Consider the following 18,841-nt stretch of genomic DNA (forward strand, 5'->3'; position numbering starts at 1 on the left):
CCTGGTTTGCTCCCTGAAGGACTGGACCAGTGCAGAATAATCCTCCTTGGAGGTGAATCCCATCCTCCATCCTTTGTAGGCCTTTCTTTTTAGCCTCAGGAAGTCTGCTAGGTCCCTGGAGAGCCAGGGGGGAGCTGCTGTGTCCTCTTGCTGCCTTTCCTCTGAGATGGATTAACTGAGTCTACTCCAATGCCTTTTCATTAGAGCACGGACAGGCAGTCTTAGGGTCAGATCCTGTAACTGACTTAGGAGTCTATAATTTAGTCACTGTAATGCCTACATTTTACATACCTAGTCCCACAGTTGAATCCAAAGCCCTGGATTAGGTGCTAAGGCTCCCTGTCCACTGCGTGGAGAACAAACGGACTCTGACCGGGGAGCTGCCTGGTGCTAACCAGCACTAAGTCTGAACTCCCATCCATCTGGAACTTAGGCCCTTGACTCCAAGCTGCAGGGGAGACACTGTCTTCCACTCAGGATGTGGCACTCAGGCCCACCCTGAGGGCTGGCACTTTTGGTAGAACTGAATAGGGTTCATTCTTTGTCACACACAACAGCTGCAGGAGGAGGGACCCTTTGCTTAGTTTCTTGGTCATCAGAGCAGTCAGCTCAGGAACTTTCTTATGGAACTTCCAGGTCAACAAGGGAACCTCCTAATGAGGTCAGGTTCTCACTGAGTGGGGCTTCTTTGCATCACAATTTTGGACATCAGTTGCTTAAAAGTCTGCCTATGTCTGTTTTGGGATCTGGACCGTAGTCTCCCAGTAGCTCAGTTCCTCACCTATAAGATGGGTGTTGTGAGGACAAGAGCATTAATGATTTTAATGCTTCCAGATGCTGTATCAATGGAGACCACATACAGATCTCAGGTGGTCACTAGCTTGGGTCTGTGACTGACTCTGTCCTTGTGACAGATTGTAAGAGGTGCTCAGTTAGTAATAGCTCCATGGATTTAACTGAGACGCACCTTTGGCAGTGTGGGATGTTTAATTACCTTCCTCTCTTGGCCATGTGGAGCCCCTGTTTGTCCTGTTGCAAAGTCTGTTGTTCTTTCTAGGATTGAAGACTCAGTGGATGCAACAGGTCCTGGGAGAAATCTGTTTGGGTGAAGAGATCAGGGCATCGTGTGGACATTGGGCCAATCTGTAATGTGCTTGCATTTGATTTTGCAGCTTGTATGTGCATCTAATGCTATGAGTAGGAATAAATGGGAATAAATCAACCATAAATTGCTTTGCTAATTAACAGAAGCAGAAAAGGAGAATTGTGAAATTTAGATGAAAGGTAAATGGAGTTCAAATCTGTGAGATAGTTGGGAGTTTTCCTGTATGTGAAAGCACTTCTGTAAGGGAAGATTACACTTTAATTGCCCCCGATAAGTCAGCCTTTGCCAGTAGTTAAATTAAATAAAATGGAGTCAACTCTGGGTGCATCATGTGTTTTGTTAAAACATACTAAAAAGCTAATGGCCTGTGCTTATTTCCACCTCAGATATCTCTGTCAAATTAGATCTCTTCTCTATTGAATTCTTCTCCAGATACACTTACACACATTTTCGCTAACTTCCAAGTGTGCTCATTTTCATACAAACAGAGCATGCTACTCTGAGCAGCACGGTGACTATACTCCTTCTCTAGGAAAGGCAGGGGCATTCAGGTCAGGTCTTCCATGCCCATCAGAAAACAAACAAACAAAAAAAGAAATGCATAAACCGCTCTGAAACTCCTTGGGCAGAGATGCAGGGATTTATTTTCCTCTTAATCTGGAGTAAACCAGGAATAATTTTGTGAAAGTAAATTGCATCCTGAGGGAACAACTCAAGCCCACTTCATACATATACAGAACTCTGAGTCTGGATCTGCAGACAGAAACAATAGGAAGAATGCTAATGTTAGATGCTGGTGCATTCTTGAGCATCAGGCCTAAATGAATTTTTCCTAGGTTTAGACTTAGAGATAAGTCTTCAGACCTGAAGATGAATTTATACTAGGTTTGGACCCTGAATGCTGATACAAACTAGCACAGAAGTGAGAATCCTTCATTAGAGTTTGGCTGTAGCTGGGGGTAGCAGAGAGAAGAAGTGATACGCCTAAACGTTGGAAGTCAGATCCAGACTTATTCTGATAAGAATGTGCATGTGTAGGTTTGCAACATTTTAACTAAACCAGTGCAAATTTGTGTACAGATAATCCTGAACATTGTTCTTTTTTCCCCAGAGACGGAAGTAAGAGTCTGCCAATGGAGGTAGTAAGGTTTTGTTGGGAGAGAGGGGGCATGGAGAATGTTTGTGTTTTGACTGAAAGCTGGGGATCCAGGAGCTTAAAAGAAAGATAAATATGGCTTTGTTCAACTATTCTACGTATAGTTTAAAGTTCACCACAGCATGACTGTCCCTGGAAAGGGAATTCAAAGTCATTGGCATGTGCCACCCAGCATCTTCCAGTGGGGAGCCCTTTTTTTTCGTTCTTCTGCCGTTATGTTCTCAGAGAGGATTTAACAGGCTCAGCACAATGTTTAAGCAGTTATTTGAATACGTTATTTAAACACGTGCTGCAATTCTGCCTGTGCCATTCAGGTCTTGGCCTGTGTGAGATCAAGCTGTGGTACAGGGAGAAAGGGTCAGCAAGCATGTTGTTTCCACAGGCTACAAGGAACTGTGAACTCCGAGCTAGAGAATGGGGTTTCTCAGTGCTGTGGAAGCCCTTGAGGGATGTGTACAGAATCATAGAGAATTAGGGTTGGAAGGGACCTCAGGAGGTCATCTAGTCCAATTCCCAGGCCAAAGCAGGACCATCCCCAATTAGATCTTCCCAGCCAAGGTATGTCTAGCCGGGTCTTAAAAAGCTCCAAGGATGGCAAGTCCACAGCCTCTCTGGGAAACCTGTTCCAATGCTTTACTACCCTCCTACTGAGAACATTCTTCCTAATATCTAACCTAAACTTCCATTGCCGCAACTTGAGACCGTTGCTCCTTATTCTGTCATGTCATCACTGAGAACAGTCTAGCTCCATCCTCTTTTGAACTCCCTTTCAGCATGAAGGTTGCTATTAAGTCCCCTAAATAAACCCAATTCCCTTAGTCTTTCCTCAAAAGTCATGTCTCCCAGCCCCCTCACCATTTTTGTTGCCCCTCCGCTAGACCTTCTCCAATTTGTCCACATCCTTTCTCTAGTGTGGGCCCCAAAACTGGACACAATACTGCAGATGTGGCCTTACCAATGCTGAATAGAGGGGAATAATCATTTCCCCTGACTTGCTGGCAATACTCCTACCAATGCAGCCCAGGATGCCATTAGCCTTCTTTGCAACAAGGGCACACTGCTGGCTCATATACAGCATATTGTCCACTGTAACCCTCAGGTCCCTTTCTGCAGAGCTGCTGCCCAGCCAGTCAGCCCCCAGCCTGTACTGATGCATGGGATTGTTCTGTCCTAACAGCGGGACTTTGTACTTGCCCATGTTGACCCTCATGAGATTTCTTTTGGCTCAATCTTCCAATTTGTCTAGGACACTCTGAATCCTAGCTTTACTCTCCAGCAAACTACTATTCCCCCCCAGCTTGGTGTCATCTGTAAACTTGCTGAGGGTGCGCTCTGTGCCATCTTCCAAGTCACTGAAACCTGCAGCAACCCCTGGGGCACTCCACTTGATACCAGCTGCCAGCTAGACATCAAACCATTGATTACTACTCTCTGAGCCTGATGCTCTGGCCAGTTTTCTGTCCACCTTACAGTCCATTCATCCTTAGCTTGCTTGCGAGAATGTAGTGGGAGACCATATCAAAAGCCTTGCTGAAATCAAGGTACACCACGTCCCCCGTTTTCCCTGTGTCCACAGTGCCAGTCATCTCCCAGAAGGCAATCAGGTTGGTCAGGCATGACTTGCCCCTGGTGAATCCATGCTGACTGTTCCTAATCACCTTCTCCTCCTCCAAGCGCTTAAAAATGAATTCCTTGAGGAACTGCTCCATAATTTTTCCAGGGACTAAGGTCTGTACATCCCTGGATCCTCCTTTTTTCCTTTCTTAAATATGGTCACTATGTTTGCCCTTTTCCAATCATCCAGGACCTCTTCTGATCACCATGAGTTTTCAAAGATGATGGCCAGTGGCTCTGCAGAAACATCAGTCAACTCTCTCGGCACCCTTGGTTGCATCCCATCTGGCCCCATGGATTTGTATTTGTCCTGCTTTTCTGAATAGTCCCTAATTTGTTCTTTCACCAGCGTTGGCTGCTCACCTCCTCCCTAAACTGTGCTGCCTGCTGCAGTAGTCTGAGAGCTGACCTTGCCTGTGAAGACTGAGGTGAAAAAATAATTGAGCACTTCGGCCTTTTCTGCATCCTCTGTCACTAGGTTTCTTCCCCAGTTCAATAACGGACCCACACTTTCCCTGATCTTCCTCTTGTTACTGACATAATTGTAGAATCTCTTCTTCTTACTAGGCCTGTGCGAGTAGGCAGATATTAAATCCAGCTTCGGATCCAGCCGCTTCAGACGGCAGAGATTTGATCCGTAGCTCCGGACTGGGTTCTCACTTTGATCTGGCCAAAGCGGCTCCGAAGCTTTGGCAATCTGGCCATAGGGTATAATGGGGAAGCAATGAAATATCTATACCTTTGTTGTGGTTTTGTATGATGTGGATGAAACTTTCAGGGGTGGCATGAAGCCTACCAAGTTTGAAAAAGATTGGTGCAGGAGTTTGGGAGAAACTGCACCCCAAATTCTTGGAAGCAAAACTTATGTCACATCTATGTGTTATGCCACAGGAAGTGAAAACTGCAGGGGTGGTGGCCCCTTGCTAATTAACTCATTAACACCTACAAAACCAGAGACTAAGGTGAGGAAATAATACAGACAATCCACTGCCCCAAGACAGTCAGTTGCACAAGCACCCGTGTCACGAGTTTTGCCTGTTAGCAGCTAGAGGTGCAGGACCCCAGAACCCCCCTGCACCAATCTCTTTGACAGCTGGCAGGCATCATGGCCTCAGCAGGGGCCACCACCCCTGCAGTTTTCAGCCCACTGCACCTTAACACACACAGGGTCATCTATGTCACGAGTTTTGCCTGTCAGCAGCTTGAGGTGCAGTTCCCCCCAAACCCCTGCACCTATCTCCTTGCAACTTGGCAGGCATTGTGGCCTCAGCAGGGGCTACCATCCCTGCAGTTTTCACCCCCCTGTGATGTAACACATAGACGTGACATGAGTTTTGCTTTCAAGAATTTGGGGTGCATTTCCCCCCGAACCCCTGGACTGATCTTCTTGAAACTTGGCAGTCTTTATCCTCTCTGCAGAGTCTACCCCCCCTGCAAGTGTATTCAAATCAGAGAAAAAACAAGGAAGTTATAGATATTACATTGCTTCCCCATTATACCTTATGGCCAGATCTCCAAGGTGGCTCCGAAGCTTTTCTGAAGTGGTTCAGAAGCTCCAAACTGCTTTGGAAAGACTAAAGAAGCCAGTACTTTGATCTGGACATGCTGCTTCAGACGCCAAAGCATCCAAAGCTCCTCTGGATCCGAAGCATGGTCCAAAGCCTTGCACAGCCCTAGTTTTTACCCTTCCCATCCCTTGCTAGCTGCAATTCCAATTGTGCTTTGGACTTCCTGACTTCATCCCTGCGTACCTGAACAATGCTCTTCTACAGGTTTCCCTTGCTTTATGCGGGTTCTGTGTGTGCAAATTCACTGTTATGCAATGACCTTTTTTATACCAAAGACTTGTTATATTTGGTAAATTCACTCTTATGTGATTTGTGTGTTGGAAGTCCCCAGTCAGCTGCTTTGTGCTGTGCATTGTGGGAGTGATGTGCACCAAAATATAGTCTCCTGTGTAGATCTGTGCTCCTTGCTCATTGTCTGCGACATGCGTTTCTGTAGTTGCCATCCCCATTATGATGGTGCCCTGTGCTTGTGTGTACTGTCTGCTGTTGGTGAGTATCAAAATTGTCTTGTAAAAGTGCTAGAAATGGGTCTGGGGATCAGTACTGTTGAGATCTTAGAACCTATCCCTATTTATTACGCTGCAAAGTTGGTTCCCTTTATGCTCAGGTAGCTCAGGCAGTAGCTGCTGTTTCACAGAGACTGGGTATTCTCTCAAGTATAGGATATGACCTCCACTCACCATTATCAGCTGGTTTCTTTGGTTTGACCAAATGACTTGTCATGTATGACTGGACACTTATCTGTGCACCTTTATTTTCCTGGAATTTTGGCTTAACTTCTGAGGCAAACGCAGAGAAGCACTTTTGAAAAACGGAGAGCTCTGCCAGTATGTGAGGTTTGTTGTGTGATCAGAGTGAAGGGACTGTGGGGTCAGCACTCCTGGGTTCTCGTCTCTTCTCTTGCACTAATTCACCTTGTGAGTTTATAGAAGCCTCTTAATTTTCCTATGTGGTGTTTTTGCTATCTGTAAAGAGGGGTTAATTCTTGCCTACTAACAGAGTATGTGCGAAGCTTAATTAATTTATGTGCATTAGGCACTTCAGGATCCTTAGAACAGAGGCTTTCCCTTCATGCAGATTGTGATTAAGCGTCTGTACGCAGCAACTACCAAGGCCTCCCCCTGCTGTTTGCTGCTGGGTGTGTTGCTGCAGGAAGCTTTTTGCAGCAAAACCTTTGTGTGTTAATGAAGGCATATTTGACAATGGAGGCTAAGTCTTTGGGAATGTTTATACGTTCTGTCTCTGTACCAGTGTTGGCATGCGCTCTTTGATCACGGCTGTTTTGAAGTAAATGGAATATGGGATTTAGCTGCTATGCTGAGATTTGTTAAGCTCCCCAGGTGTTCCCCTCCACCAGAAGAAGTACAGAACTGAAAGTAGGCAGGGTCCCTAGAGGGAAAACATTTCCCTGTCATGACATACATGGAGTAGGGAAGATCAGATTGAGCAGGCAGGTCACTGCTGATCTGTGTTGGCTGGAGAAGAAATCCCATCTTATGCTTGATGGAACTGGGTTGAACTGAACATACCCATTACTTCTGCTCAGCAGCAAGACACACTGGTAACAATGACAACCTCCTCTCAGCACAGCTGGATTTGCGGGTTCTGTCTTTTTGCATTTTGTGTGTCGTGGAAGCACCAATGGGGTTGTGTTCAAGAACATACTTCAAGATTCAGGTTATAAAAGGTAAAGCTGAACGGTGACATAAAAGCTACTTGCTGCAGCTGACTGCAAGCAGGAGTAAATTTTTTTAAGAAAATTATTTTAAGACATAATTTTGAATGAATTGGCAGTCTGACAGAGACTGCCATCTTGCCAGTGGAACAAAGCCAGTCATCTTGTGGCTATAGAACAGGTCTGGGTGACAGGAATGTGTGAATTTTAATTCCAAACTTCTCTGATGTCAGTCAAGTCACCTGGGAGTCATCCTATACTTACAAAGCAACTTCAATACTGTTTTTTGGTCAGTGGGGATTTTGAGTCAGGTTGGGGCTGTCTTCAATCAGCTATGACTTGTGTTGTAGTTTGTAGCCCCATACCAGAGTCACCCGCATTGTGATTCTTACATTTTAGTCCTATGCTCAAAATATATCCCAGGATCCCTTTCAGGTATCTTCTGTGAATTAGTTTGCAAACTATTTCTCTCTTTTTCTGGGCCTTTCTCTACTTATGGGCCGTAGACAGAAGTAGTGGAATGCAAAAGTCCCAGCTGTCAAGAGCAGGGAGTGGTGGGGTATCTGTAAGCAGACTTCCTGTGCTTCCTGCTCACCTGGGTAAGTTCTAGACAAGCTGCAGAATGAGGTGAGGTCATCTTAACATGACCTGATGTTCAGCAGAGGTTCCAGGGTTAGGACATCCTGCTATCAGGAGTTGAGCATAGGGCTTACAGGCTAAGTACAGACAGTCAAAAAGCCTGAAGCTGAATCAATTCAGTCTTTGCAGGTTAGTCTAAACTGCAGAGATTAAACTGAGAAGCAGCTGGACTGACATTTACTTTTGATTCAGGAAATGCAGCCTGCAGTGGCTCAGGCCAAGAGCTGGGGGGGTGTGGGGGTGCTGCAGCATGGTTCTTTAGCATGTAGCCAGCATGGACTGTGTGTTTGCTTCCTATTCCTGCTGTCCCCAAGTTCTCTGGGATTTTTAGAATCTCCAGATTCACAGCAGCAGAACTTTGCAGGGTTGCTCATTACTTCCTCTTCCTGTTTCCAGGTGCCTCTGGCATTTGTAGTCCACAGCTGCAACCAGCAGTTTCGCAGGGCAGGGCAGCTCTGTACTCAGGGGAAGGAGGGTTTAACCCACCTTCTTGGCCCCAGATCCCAGCCACGATTTGCCTTGAGGGCACAGACCCTGCCCCCCTTCTCCCCTCATAACCGATCTTTGCTGGAGTAGATAGCACCGCTCAACCCAGCCCAGCTGGAAAGCATGCTAGGATGCTGCGGGACTGTGATTTAACTTAAACCAGGAAGAGGTCTGGGACAGAAGTTTCATAAACCGGTTTGACCCAGATCAATTAAGTCTTGATACTACTACATTCAGCCAGGTTTATCGTAAACCAGTTTCAGCCATTTTGAAACTGATTTATGTGCACTGAAAGTCTGTTACAGGTTTAAACCAGTTTCTGATGATTTAAACTGGTTTATGTGTAATGTCTGTCCCTAGCCACAGAGTAGATGGTCAGCTTAGATGTTACCTGTTGACTGTTACCAATGTGCTTAGATCTGCATAAAAGGCAAGAGGGAGAATGATGTTCTCAGGAATTTAAAGCAAATAATGCAAAGCACTAATGAGCAGAAAGTAAAAATCTACTCCCAGTGGTGCTGGCTGGTTCAAGCAGCGCTGTGGCCAGTAAATGGCAAGACAGGAGAGGAGGTTAAGAGGACGCTGACATGAGAGAGAGAAGATCATTTAGGGTGAATGGCAAAAGTGATGGAGCACAGGAAAGCATCTGATTTGAATGAATAATGGAGGTTCATTTGAACATCTTTTAAACATTGAATGAGGAAGCTGTGCCTCAGTTTCCCATGTAAATAATGAAAATCATAGCAGTTCTTTCACTTGAAGGGGCAGTATGACTACAAGGTGTTCAGATCTCTTGTTGCCAAAGGGTCCATAGCTTGGTAGGTACATAAGGATTATTCAAATAGTGCTCTTAACATGCTATATCGTTGCTGCGGAGGATGCGAGTATAGCAGATGTTTGCATGCGATGAGGATGCTGTGAGTCTTCCATAAGTTCCCTTCTGCATTTTGATATAATACTGTCACTTCATTAAAAGTCTTTTATTTCCAGCTCTTCCCTATCAAGTGAGATGCATGACTGGGACTGTGCATCAGAAACAGGCAGCCAAACATTAAACTAATAAAGTATTTTAGCTGGAACCATAAAAATTGATTTGATCTTTTGGCTTCCCCCACTTAATGAGCAGGACTGGAGCCGGGATGTGAGGCAAGCCCAGCTGCTCTGCTCATGGAGTGATGCCCTCCTCTGCTCAGCAATCTCAGATGTGGCTGCAAGGCTACACAGTGTTTTACTGAGGGTTGGCAGTTCTGCTTTTCCTGGCAGTGCAACAATTTGATTCATTAAAGCATATCACCAGGGCAGAAGAGGTGCCATGGAATGGGTTCAGACTCAAGTAATTTTGGAGCCACTGAAAAAAATATATTCTGCTTACAGGAGAAATCTACCCTTACAGGGAAGATTCCTAGAGTACGTTGTCCTCTCTCTTGTGTAGTTCTGCCAGCACCTTGAACCCTTTGTGCATGTGACAGCACAGAGCGAGACCCAGCCCAGCCCTGAGCATAAGGTAACTGTGCAAACACCGAGAGGAAGATGTTTAATTAGATCCTTTTTCTACATGTTCTGCTTTAAAGGCTTTGATCATGGAATTGAAGCATGGATCTGTCACCAAGCTTGGGTTTCAAATGAATAAATAAATGATAAATGATCATTTGGCAGCACTGTAACCTATCATGCACTCTCCATGTGAGGTTTATATGGATTTCCTTCTGCCATCTGTTCCTTTCCTTCCTGCTCCAGCTTCTGCTCCCCCACCCCAACTCACCCCTTTTACTCCTGCCTGAGTTGGGCTGAGCAACTCCAATTCCCAGCTGTGGCCTGCCATTGGGAAAGAGGTCACTGTGACAGTTGTCAAGTTGGTCAAATGGGACCTCCAAAGGTAAAAATATGAGCTTCTACAGCTTGGGCTAAAGAGCCAACAACGTTCCTTAGCTTATGCTGTCATAGGCTGATGTTTTTCTATAAATGCAGTACAAGAGGGGGCTTTTAATACTCCCTTACCAGTCACTTACCATTTAATATCAATACTAGCAGCATAGCCAAAGCATGTGGGAATCAAAACTTGAATAATGATGTGTTTGCACTCCTTCCTCGTGTGTTCAAAACAATTTTGTGGAAGGGCAGGGGAGAAAAGGGGAGGAGAGCAGAAGAGGCGGAACTAAAAGCAAAAAAAGGGAAAAGTGGAGAAAGAAGGCAAGAAAACTGCAAAAGGAGGGAAAATACAGGGCAGCAAGAGGTTGACATCTTTTGGAAAGGGAATATTTTTAATGGCTTTTATGGCACTTGGGACAACTGGTTTGTTTTATTTCTGCTTTTCTCTCTACCTGCTGCTGCTTCCTGTCTCCTTTCTTTACATTTCCCCTCCTTTCTTCTGTCCTCCTGTCCTTCCATCCTTCTTCCTTCTGTCCTTAGAGGGTCTATGTCAAAGTGAATTAAGGGGTTTTGTTCAAACCAGCGGTTGTGTGGACACTTATGTGCAGTAGCCGGCAAGTGCTGCTTATAGGCCATCGGGCATTTCAGTCCCTGTGTTAGAGATGATGGAATTGTTATTCTTTAACTACTGCAGATGGACCGACACAGATTTCCTATGCTTTTTACCTTTAAATGCCCAATAGGCTGATTCTAAAGTTGCTGCATTTTTCATTTATAAGAGAAAAAAACTGAAGTTTTCCAGGAGCTTGGCTTGGATTGTGGCCACATGGCATTTTATTTTTCAGCAGTCCCTTAAACAACAGCTCCCCTGTGATCAAAGAATGCAGAAACTTTGCTGAAAACTAACTTTCCCTTCCAAAAGGCATGTAGTTGCTTATGCAGAGAGTTTGAAAGTCGGGGTTTGATGACAGAGTTCCAAAGCGCTGAGTAAGCAGGTGTGAAGCTGGCATTGTTCTGAAGTTCAAGTTGGCCTCATTTTCTTGCAGTCTTTCTGTCAACTTCTCTTTTGTGTATATGTGTGAGTTCTGGGCACCCTGCTGCATGCTGTATTAATTGCATGCAGTGCATAAATTGACAGAAGACTGCATCTTCCTCATCTTGTTTTATGTTTTGATTCAGACGTAACATTGGGTAACTCAAGCGTTTGGTGGAAAGGGAGGATATTGGAATGGAGGGACTGTTTCTCAATCCCCAAAAAGCAGAATGACTGGATTGGTTCATTTAAAAGTGGGTATTAAGCCTCAGGCTTATGGTCCTTTCAATCAGAGATGGCTCTTTTTTCCTAGAGTTGGTAGTAGTTGTGTGACGGGGGCATTTCGTGCACAGTACAATGAGAACTAAGTCAATGCCGTTTGCTCAATGAATTCTCTTACTTGGATTCCAGACTTCATTTCAAGTCCTGCACGTAGAAAAGTGCTAATTAATAATGGCATGGGATGAAAGCTATCCTGTGGAAGTCCACTGCACCTTGCACTGCAGGTCTTTTATGAGGGATGTTTGGATTTTTGGGAACTTGATTAAAAATTACTTTTCTTTCTGTTTCCAGACCAATGATGCAGCAGGAAATACCTGGAACTGGCTCTACTTCATCCCTCTCATCATCATTGGCTCTTTCTTCATGCTCAACTTGGTGCTGGGCGTCTTATCAGGGTAAGGCACCAATGTCTGTCTCTACCTGGAGCAAGGACAGTTTTACCAAGCTGGTTTGTGTGCTGTGCGCAGGGATTGGGGAAGAAGAGAGCAGGGGGGTGATGCATCACATTCAGTACATTGCTTGGGTTTCATGCACTACCCCTTCTCTTTGCCTGGTGATGCTGGGACCCTGTCAGGCCCCATACAGTTGAACTTTTAGGAGAGCAGATAGGTTGTTGAAAGATCAGTAACTGGCATGTTCCCAAACTGTTGTGCAAAACCAGACTCAAGAGTTAAGGGGCTTCCTAAAATACACTGCCTTAACCCTGGCCAGAAAGCACTTGTTTTTATGTTCTTAACTTTAAGCTGATGGATAACCCTGTTGAAGTGAATGGAGTAGCTCAGGCACTTGGTGCTGACAGACATGGAAACCCACACCCCCAGCATTTTACTGGAAGAGGCATTGTATCAGTTTGACCCGGCTTTCCAGTGTCTGTATAGCTAGCTCACATGCTTCAGCAGGTATCCAGGTTGTAGCCATATTGGTCTAAAGGAAAAAGCAATCTGGGCTCATGGTAGGGGTGTGATTATTTTTTATTAGACCAACAAGATTTTTGCAAAAAAAAATTCTTTAATTTCAATTTAATTTCAATCAGTGATTCAGTTCAATGGATTCAATCAGCTTTTAGATAAGTGCCAAAAAGCCCTGCTGAAGCGCATGAGCTATACAGACACTGGGCAAGCTGGGTCAAACTGACATGATTCCTCTTCTGGGAATGTGCTACACTTAGTGTGGGGGCATGCCTAGCTGAATGTAAAGCTCTGGGGGGGTTTTTCTCCCCATATCTGTAGGCACCCTTGAAGTTAAGCACAAGAGTAAGTGTTTGTAATGCATCTGAGTATCTCCCTCTAGTGACTGACTTGTATGACAGGAAAAGCTTCTTACACTCTATATATAACAGTGTTACCACTTCAGCTCATGTGGTGGTAGAGTATTGAGCATGGAGTTGCACATACAATAGTATCTATGGCTGCATCCAGACGAGCAGGAGCATATGCTTGCAGGAGCACAAATTTGTGCTGCTGCTTAGTGTCTCAGCACACAGGCCTGCATAAAACCCTTTTTTGCAGGCCATATCCAGCTCCTCCTGGCCCCCAGCTGGTGGAGGAGGCTGGCTGGGACACAGTGTGCTTCAGTGCAGGGCTAGCCAGCAGGCAGCTCCCACACTGATGTACCTTGCGTCCCAGCCAGCGGGGGAGTGGCACGCAGAGATGGGGGAGCAGGTAACCCTAGGCTGCCTGCTCCCCTGTCTCAGCATTTATCCCAGCACATGCAATTTTTGCATGCTTTGCACCACCTTTTTTCAGGGCAGGGTTACTACCAGGAAATCTCAGTAGCAGATTTTGCCCCCACGCTGCAAATTAGCAGCACCCCTTTCAGTTTAACGTGCAACACTTTCGATTTGTGTGGCACCACGTGCTTGTACATCTGAACATGACCTATGTGTGTACAGCCACCAGTTAACAAGCTCTTTAAGTTTTAATGTTGAGTTTTTTGGGGCTTCTCTTAAGTCCTAGCTTCTGGAGACGTAGTTATATGAGAATCTCAGTTCACACGAGAAAAGGGAATATTTTAGTATCCAGCTTATGGAGAAAAATGAGAAAATATGAATCATGAAGACTCAAAAAACCCAGAATCAAATGAAGAAAACCTAACATTTACTATTTCTGAAAATCCTGGGATGTTTTAGAATTATCCTGATTTTGTGGGGGGTGTTTGCCCCATAGGTATGGAAGCCCTGGGGTTGGCAGTACTGAACCAAGGGTACAGGGGGTCACTGCAGATGTTTTGGTTTGGGCTATTGTAAACGGAGACCTGCCGTGAAGTTTCAGTCCTAACCACAACTTCCCCAGCATCTGTGAGTTTTGCCTCAGGGTTTATCATCCAGATCCATTTCAGTAGTGCTAGCATTCCTGCTGTGCATGGAAATGGATTCCTGAAACCTTCTAATTACATACTGGGTGTATAGGTGCAGATTATATTTCCCCTAATATAGTTGATGTAAACGCCATTTAACATTGCAGTCTTTGCTCTTTCTCTTTCTTATGTCGCCGGGGAAGTAAACTGGTTTTCACAGTATGGGCCTATGCCTAGCTTTTTTTTAAAACAGCCTGAACATCCACAGGTCTTCCAGTTTTCAAAGCGGATTTGGGTTAAGGTAGAAATGGCTTTCTGTGAAGTTTAGAAACACTGCCCTGGTGAGTCTGTGTTCTGAGGGAGGAAGAGTACAGCTGGCACAAGTCATTTGAGAAGGTCACAAAACAGGCTGGTGTTTGGTCAGCTGGAGAGCTTTGCTTCTCCTTGTTCTTGGATATGTGGTCAGAGCCAATGACATTCTGTTAGGGTCATTGATAAAATGCCCTATGATCTCAGAGGCTTTAGAAAAGGAGAAGTTCATATCCCTACCCATGGACTACATAATGGAAAGCATTTTTACAGGAACAAGGGCTGAGAATGCTTCAATGATCCTGCATTATTCTCTGCCGTCTTCTGTGTATTTGTCCTCACAGTGTGACTAGTGAGCAGAGCCCTGCTGTTTTCACCACCTTGCCTTTCTGGGGCAAAGAAGGATTAAGTGTGACTTGCCAAAGGTTCAACAAGAAAATTGGGAAAGAGTATGGATACCAAACGCAGATCTCTCTAGTAAACATCCTAACTATTGTACCAGTATTTCCTATGGGGACAGTGTTTCTGTGATAGTAGTGCACTCATCCAACATGCTACATTGCCATGTATATTAAGCTTTTACAAATTATTGTTTAGATTTCTACTTGTGCAGAAAGCTTCAGTATGTCACCATCAATAATGTGGCCAGACACGGAATGGGCTTTTAACTAAACAGCTTCTAGATATTTATCATTGTTACTGGTTTTTAACTAATTCTCTTATGCTTGAGTTAGTTCTTTTTCAAAGTAGCAATGGAAAATCGATAGATTTTTGGCATGTTTAAAGAGACACTGTTGTCTTAAAAAAACATCATCATCAATAATAATAATATTAAACAGACAAAATCACCCATATTCCTAGTAACATTAGAAAATATAAAATAGTGCAGTTCAGATGTATTTCTTACCTTTATGTCCAGGTTTCTCATGCTTGCTACCTATTCTGTGCTCATCACCATCATATATGAGTACCAGGCTCTCTTCCTGAATAAAAGTGCATTAGAGATATTTGCATCACTGTCAATATATTGATATAGTGACCCTGGGCAAAATTCTATGTTAAATTCTATGTTAAATATGGCAAAATTCAATGCACCCATGTAAAACAAGGTTTTTACCATTTCATGAAATGGGTAAGCATGGTTTTACATAAATGCACTACAAACATGAGTTGTGATTGCAATGTGTGTAGCTATGCCCAAGTTACCCTAGCTAGCTTGGGTAGCAGTACTTTGAAGCTACAGCAGCCTAGGCAATAGCATGGACTGTACAAGATTATTAGAAGGCTGAGAGCTTACCTGGGTAGAGAGCCTGACTTGAAGTCCAGACCATTACGACCTGACTACTATAGGTACCCAAGTTAGCTAGCCCTTGGCCACACATGGGATTGACATGTGAATACAGCCTATGTCAATGCAAGCATATGGCAATGCTTTTCAAACTTCCTAAAGCAGGGGTGGGCAAAATGCAGCCCGAGGGCTGAATGGGGGCTGCCAGGCCATTCTATCCAGCCTGCAGTGCCCCTAAAAAATTTAGAAAATTAATATTTATCTTCCCCTGGCTAGCTGTCATGTGGTTCTCAGTGGCTTGCCAAAACTCAGTAAGTGGCCCTCTGCTCAAAATAATTGCCCTCCCCTGTCCTGAAATCACAGAACCCTTTCACATCACTTCTCCTGCCCTGGAAACCCTAGCCCCTGTCTCCATGGGCCAGGTGACCTGGCCTGGCTGTGGTGGCACTTTGCTTCCCAACTTGCTTCACCATTACCTCCAGCCTCTTTGCAGAATTCCTGTTGAAGCACAGTTGGGAAACCACTGCTCTCCAGCCTAGTTCATTGACACACTTTATCACCTGCTCCCTCCCCATGGTGGAAGTTAGCGTTTTCTTCTTTTCTTCTTTGCCTGAACAGTGCAAATAGATTTGCCTCTTTCAATTCCTAGTTCATGGGCACTAGCAAAATTTGGCACTGTATGGGTTATAAACATTGTACAAGGGAGGTTTTTGTTTTGAAATAATAATGATAACAATTGCATCCTCCTCCCCATTTCCATTAAATTTAAAACAAAAATTCAATCAGCAAATCACGGGAAGTATTCTCTGGCTTTTAGATGCTAGTAGAATCGTGATATAAAAATAACTCTAAATATTGGGCCACAGTTGATGTGACAGTGTCCCTTGAGTGTATGGCTAAAGATGTAATTAAAAGCATGTTGGCTCCATAATTCAGATTAAATTAGAGTCTGCCTGCTGTACAGCATGCTTCACCCCCACCCCCCCCAGGCTGATCAAAGCACTGCCAGTGCTCTTGTAATCAGTTAATATTTAAATACCCTCCCTGAATGGCCTTCTGTTCTCTTCCAGCTGAAGCGGGTGGCTGCTTTCCCTTCCACCATACAGCATTATGGGCCAGATTGCGACGAGAGCAGAGCTCTTTTGACAGCACCAAAATAAGTAGCCAGATTTTTGGGTGGAGCACAGACTATTGGGTGTTGATTTCTTATGAAAATCTGGCCATGGCTATTACAAATCGAGTCACCGGATGTTGTTGTAGCTTTAGTAAGGACAGCGAGTCAAATGGAGACTCTGCCTTTTCACCAGGAAGTTAAGGGTGTCTATATAATTGCCCAAGTTATTACCAGTTTGCTAGCAGTAGCACAACCTGCACATTTCTTAAATTGATAGCATAGATGAGAGTTTGGTGTTTTACCACCCTCGCCTGGATTTTCATAGCTGCACTAATGGAGCAGGATTCTAACTGCTGCTGAAAGCAGATGCTACTTTTGCTAGTATAGACAAGGCATAAGTATCTGCAGGTGGAACAATTAATCTACTCACTGCATTGTAATAGCTGACAGCATGTGCATTTCTTGCTTTGGCTTTTCCTAGCTCTCTTGCCTTAACGTTTGTGATTTTTGTCAGGAAAAGATGGCACTGTTAGACTCCAGTGCCATGCCTTTGTCACAGAGAGATGTTCTTCTCTTGCTGCTTGAATGCATATCCCTTCCTTGGACTGCAGTGATTCATAATTGTTTTTAGTTTCATTGGGTATCCTTTATGCCTCTTTTGGAGCCCAAGGGATAGTCACCCATTCATCTCGTTTAGTTGCCTCCCCCATGGTCACATATCATCGGCACTGTCCCTCTGGCAGAGTATGAGTTGGGTAAGAGGTGTTTCAAAGCCTGCTGATGCCAATAAGTCATATGGTTGGCATCTCTATTAGTGGGCCAGCCCTCCCACACATAAACAATAGTAGATAGCCCACTTGATCAAGTTGGACAGATAGTACGTGCCTTTGTCCAGCCATGCAGCTATCCATCCATCCAACCATGCACTAGAAAGTTCATCAAGCTCGCTTAAAGTGTCAGCATGTACTTCCCAGTTACAGAGATACAATAACGGTATTTCACAGGGGAAAATATCAGTATTAAAGAAACCAAGTTAAGAGTTTTAATCCAAGTTAAAACCAAAGTTCTCATGAATTATTCAGCCAAGTCTACGCAAGTCTGAGTCTCTCAGGCTTTGTGTACCATAGAGAATTGGACTAGTTTATCCAGTTCAACCATAAACAGATTAATGTGTTCACACAAGCCTTATGCCAGTTTAAATGCTGTCTCACATCCAAATTAATGATGTCTTAAACTGTTCTAGTTGCAGATGTCTGTGGATACCTGTTCCACAAGTCCCAGCATAGCTCCCAGAAGCAGCACTTTCTGGGACATCTCATGAGGCTACCAGTGAATTGTGAAACAGTAGCAGGGTCGGTGGGACAATTCTGCTTGATTTATACATCTGTACTGGCACTGAGTCAGTTAAACTGAAACCTTTTTTGCAGCTTGCTGATATGCATGCTGCATGTTATTGCACCATTTGCAAATCAGTTGTAGGTTGCTTGGTGGTCCCCTTTGTGCGAACATGGGGCATTGATAGATATTTCATTTTCCTAGGTTTTATCCAGACTGCAGCCATCACCATATGCATTGGATGTCTGTAGTCCAAATTAAAGTTGGTGCCAGGCTGAATTAAGTAGTCCTTATTGAATGAGAATTAAAGTTAATGCAGACTAGGGCAGTCTGAGTTAGGCAATTTAGACTGTATTAATTAACATGTATACACAGCTTTTAGGAAAAACAGTCCTTATGAACTCAGATAAGTTTTTTTTTGTTTTTTTTTTAGGAATGCAGATAAGCATTGCCAATATCAATCCCCTCAAGGGAAACTCAGTTGGGTTTTTGCAACACAGCTGAGGGAGGCTCTCATCAGGCCCAAAGTAACACCTTCACAAAGTCAAATGGGCCAACAACAACTCACTGTGACTTAGTATCAGTATCCTGACTCATCCCTCAGCCCTGCCAAAGCACATGGGCTACTTGTCTGTGAAGAAGTGGACAAACTCCCTTGATTGTCTATTAACCCTTAATTCAAATTGAAATTTGATGTAAATTGTGCAATGCGAATCAGTTAACATGGTTTAGAAAATTGTGAGCACATCTACACATTGCTTTATATGCTGTGTCCTATTCTTACAGCTGGGTGTGGCTCTAAGTGTTGTGGTCTGCTAAATGCTTGGTAGTGTGTCAAGTGTATGCTCCGAGCTTAGAAGTAAGGGCTAGAGGCCTTTGAACCCAGGGATCTTCAGGGTCCAGGCTTTCCTCAGCACCCCAAAACACTTGCATGCTCATATGAATGAGGCACACCTAGGCCAAGGGTTAGCGAGGATTTAGTTAGGGAGCTTCTCGAGGGGCTGGACGTTTTCAAGTCAGCCGGTCCAGATGATCTCCACCCTAGAGTTCTAAAGGAACTGGCCGAGGTCATT

The 18,841-nt window shown here is 44.4% G+C and overlaps 1 protein-coding gene across 4 annotated transcripts in view; it reads left to right on the top strand.

The window, feature by feature from the left end:
- CACNA1B (calcium voltage-gated channel subunit alpha1 B) overlaps window positions 1–18,841 on the top strand; it is a 475,064-nt gene that overhangs the window by 231,892 nt on the left and 224,331 nt on the right. For all 4 annotated transcript variants that reach the window (XM_019540610.1, XM_019540607.1, XM_019540608.1 and 1 more), the window contains one exon: window positions 11,719–11,822. In XM_019540610.1, coding sequence (XP_019396155.1) covers window positions 11,719–11,822 — 104 coding nt within the window. The remainder of the gene's footprint in view (window positions 1–11,718; window positions 11,823–18,841) is intronic.

The sequence above is a fragment of the Crocodylus porosus genome, unplaced genomic scaffold (assembly GCF_001723895.1).
Source record: "Crocodylus porosus isolate Cpor-Errol unplaced genomic scaffold, CroPor_comp1, whole genome shotgun sequence".
Lineage (NCBI taxonomy): Eukaryota > Metazoa > Chordata > Crocodylia > Crocodylidae > Crocodylus > Crocodylus porosus.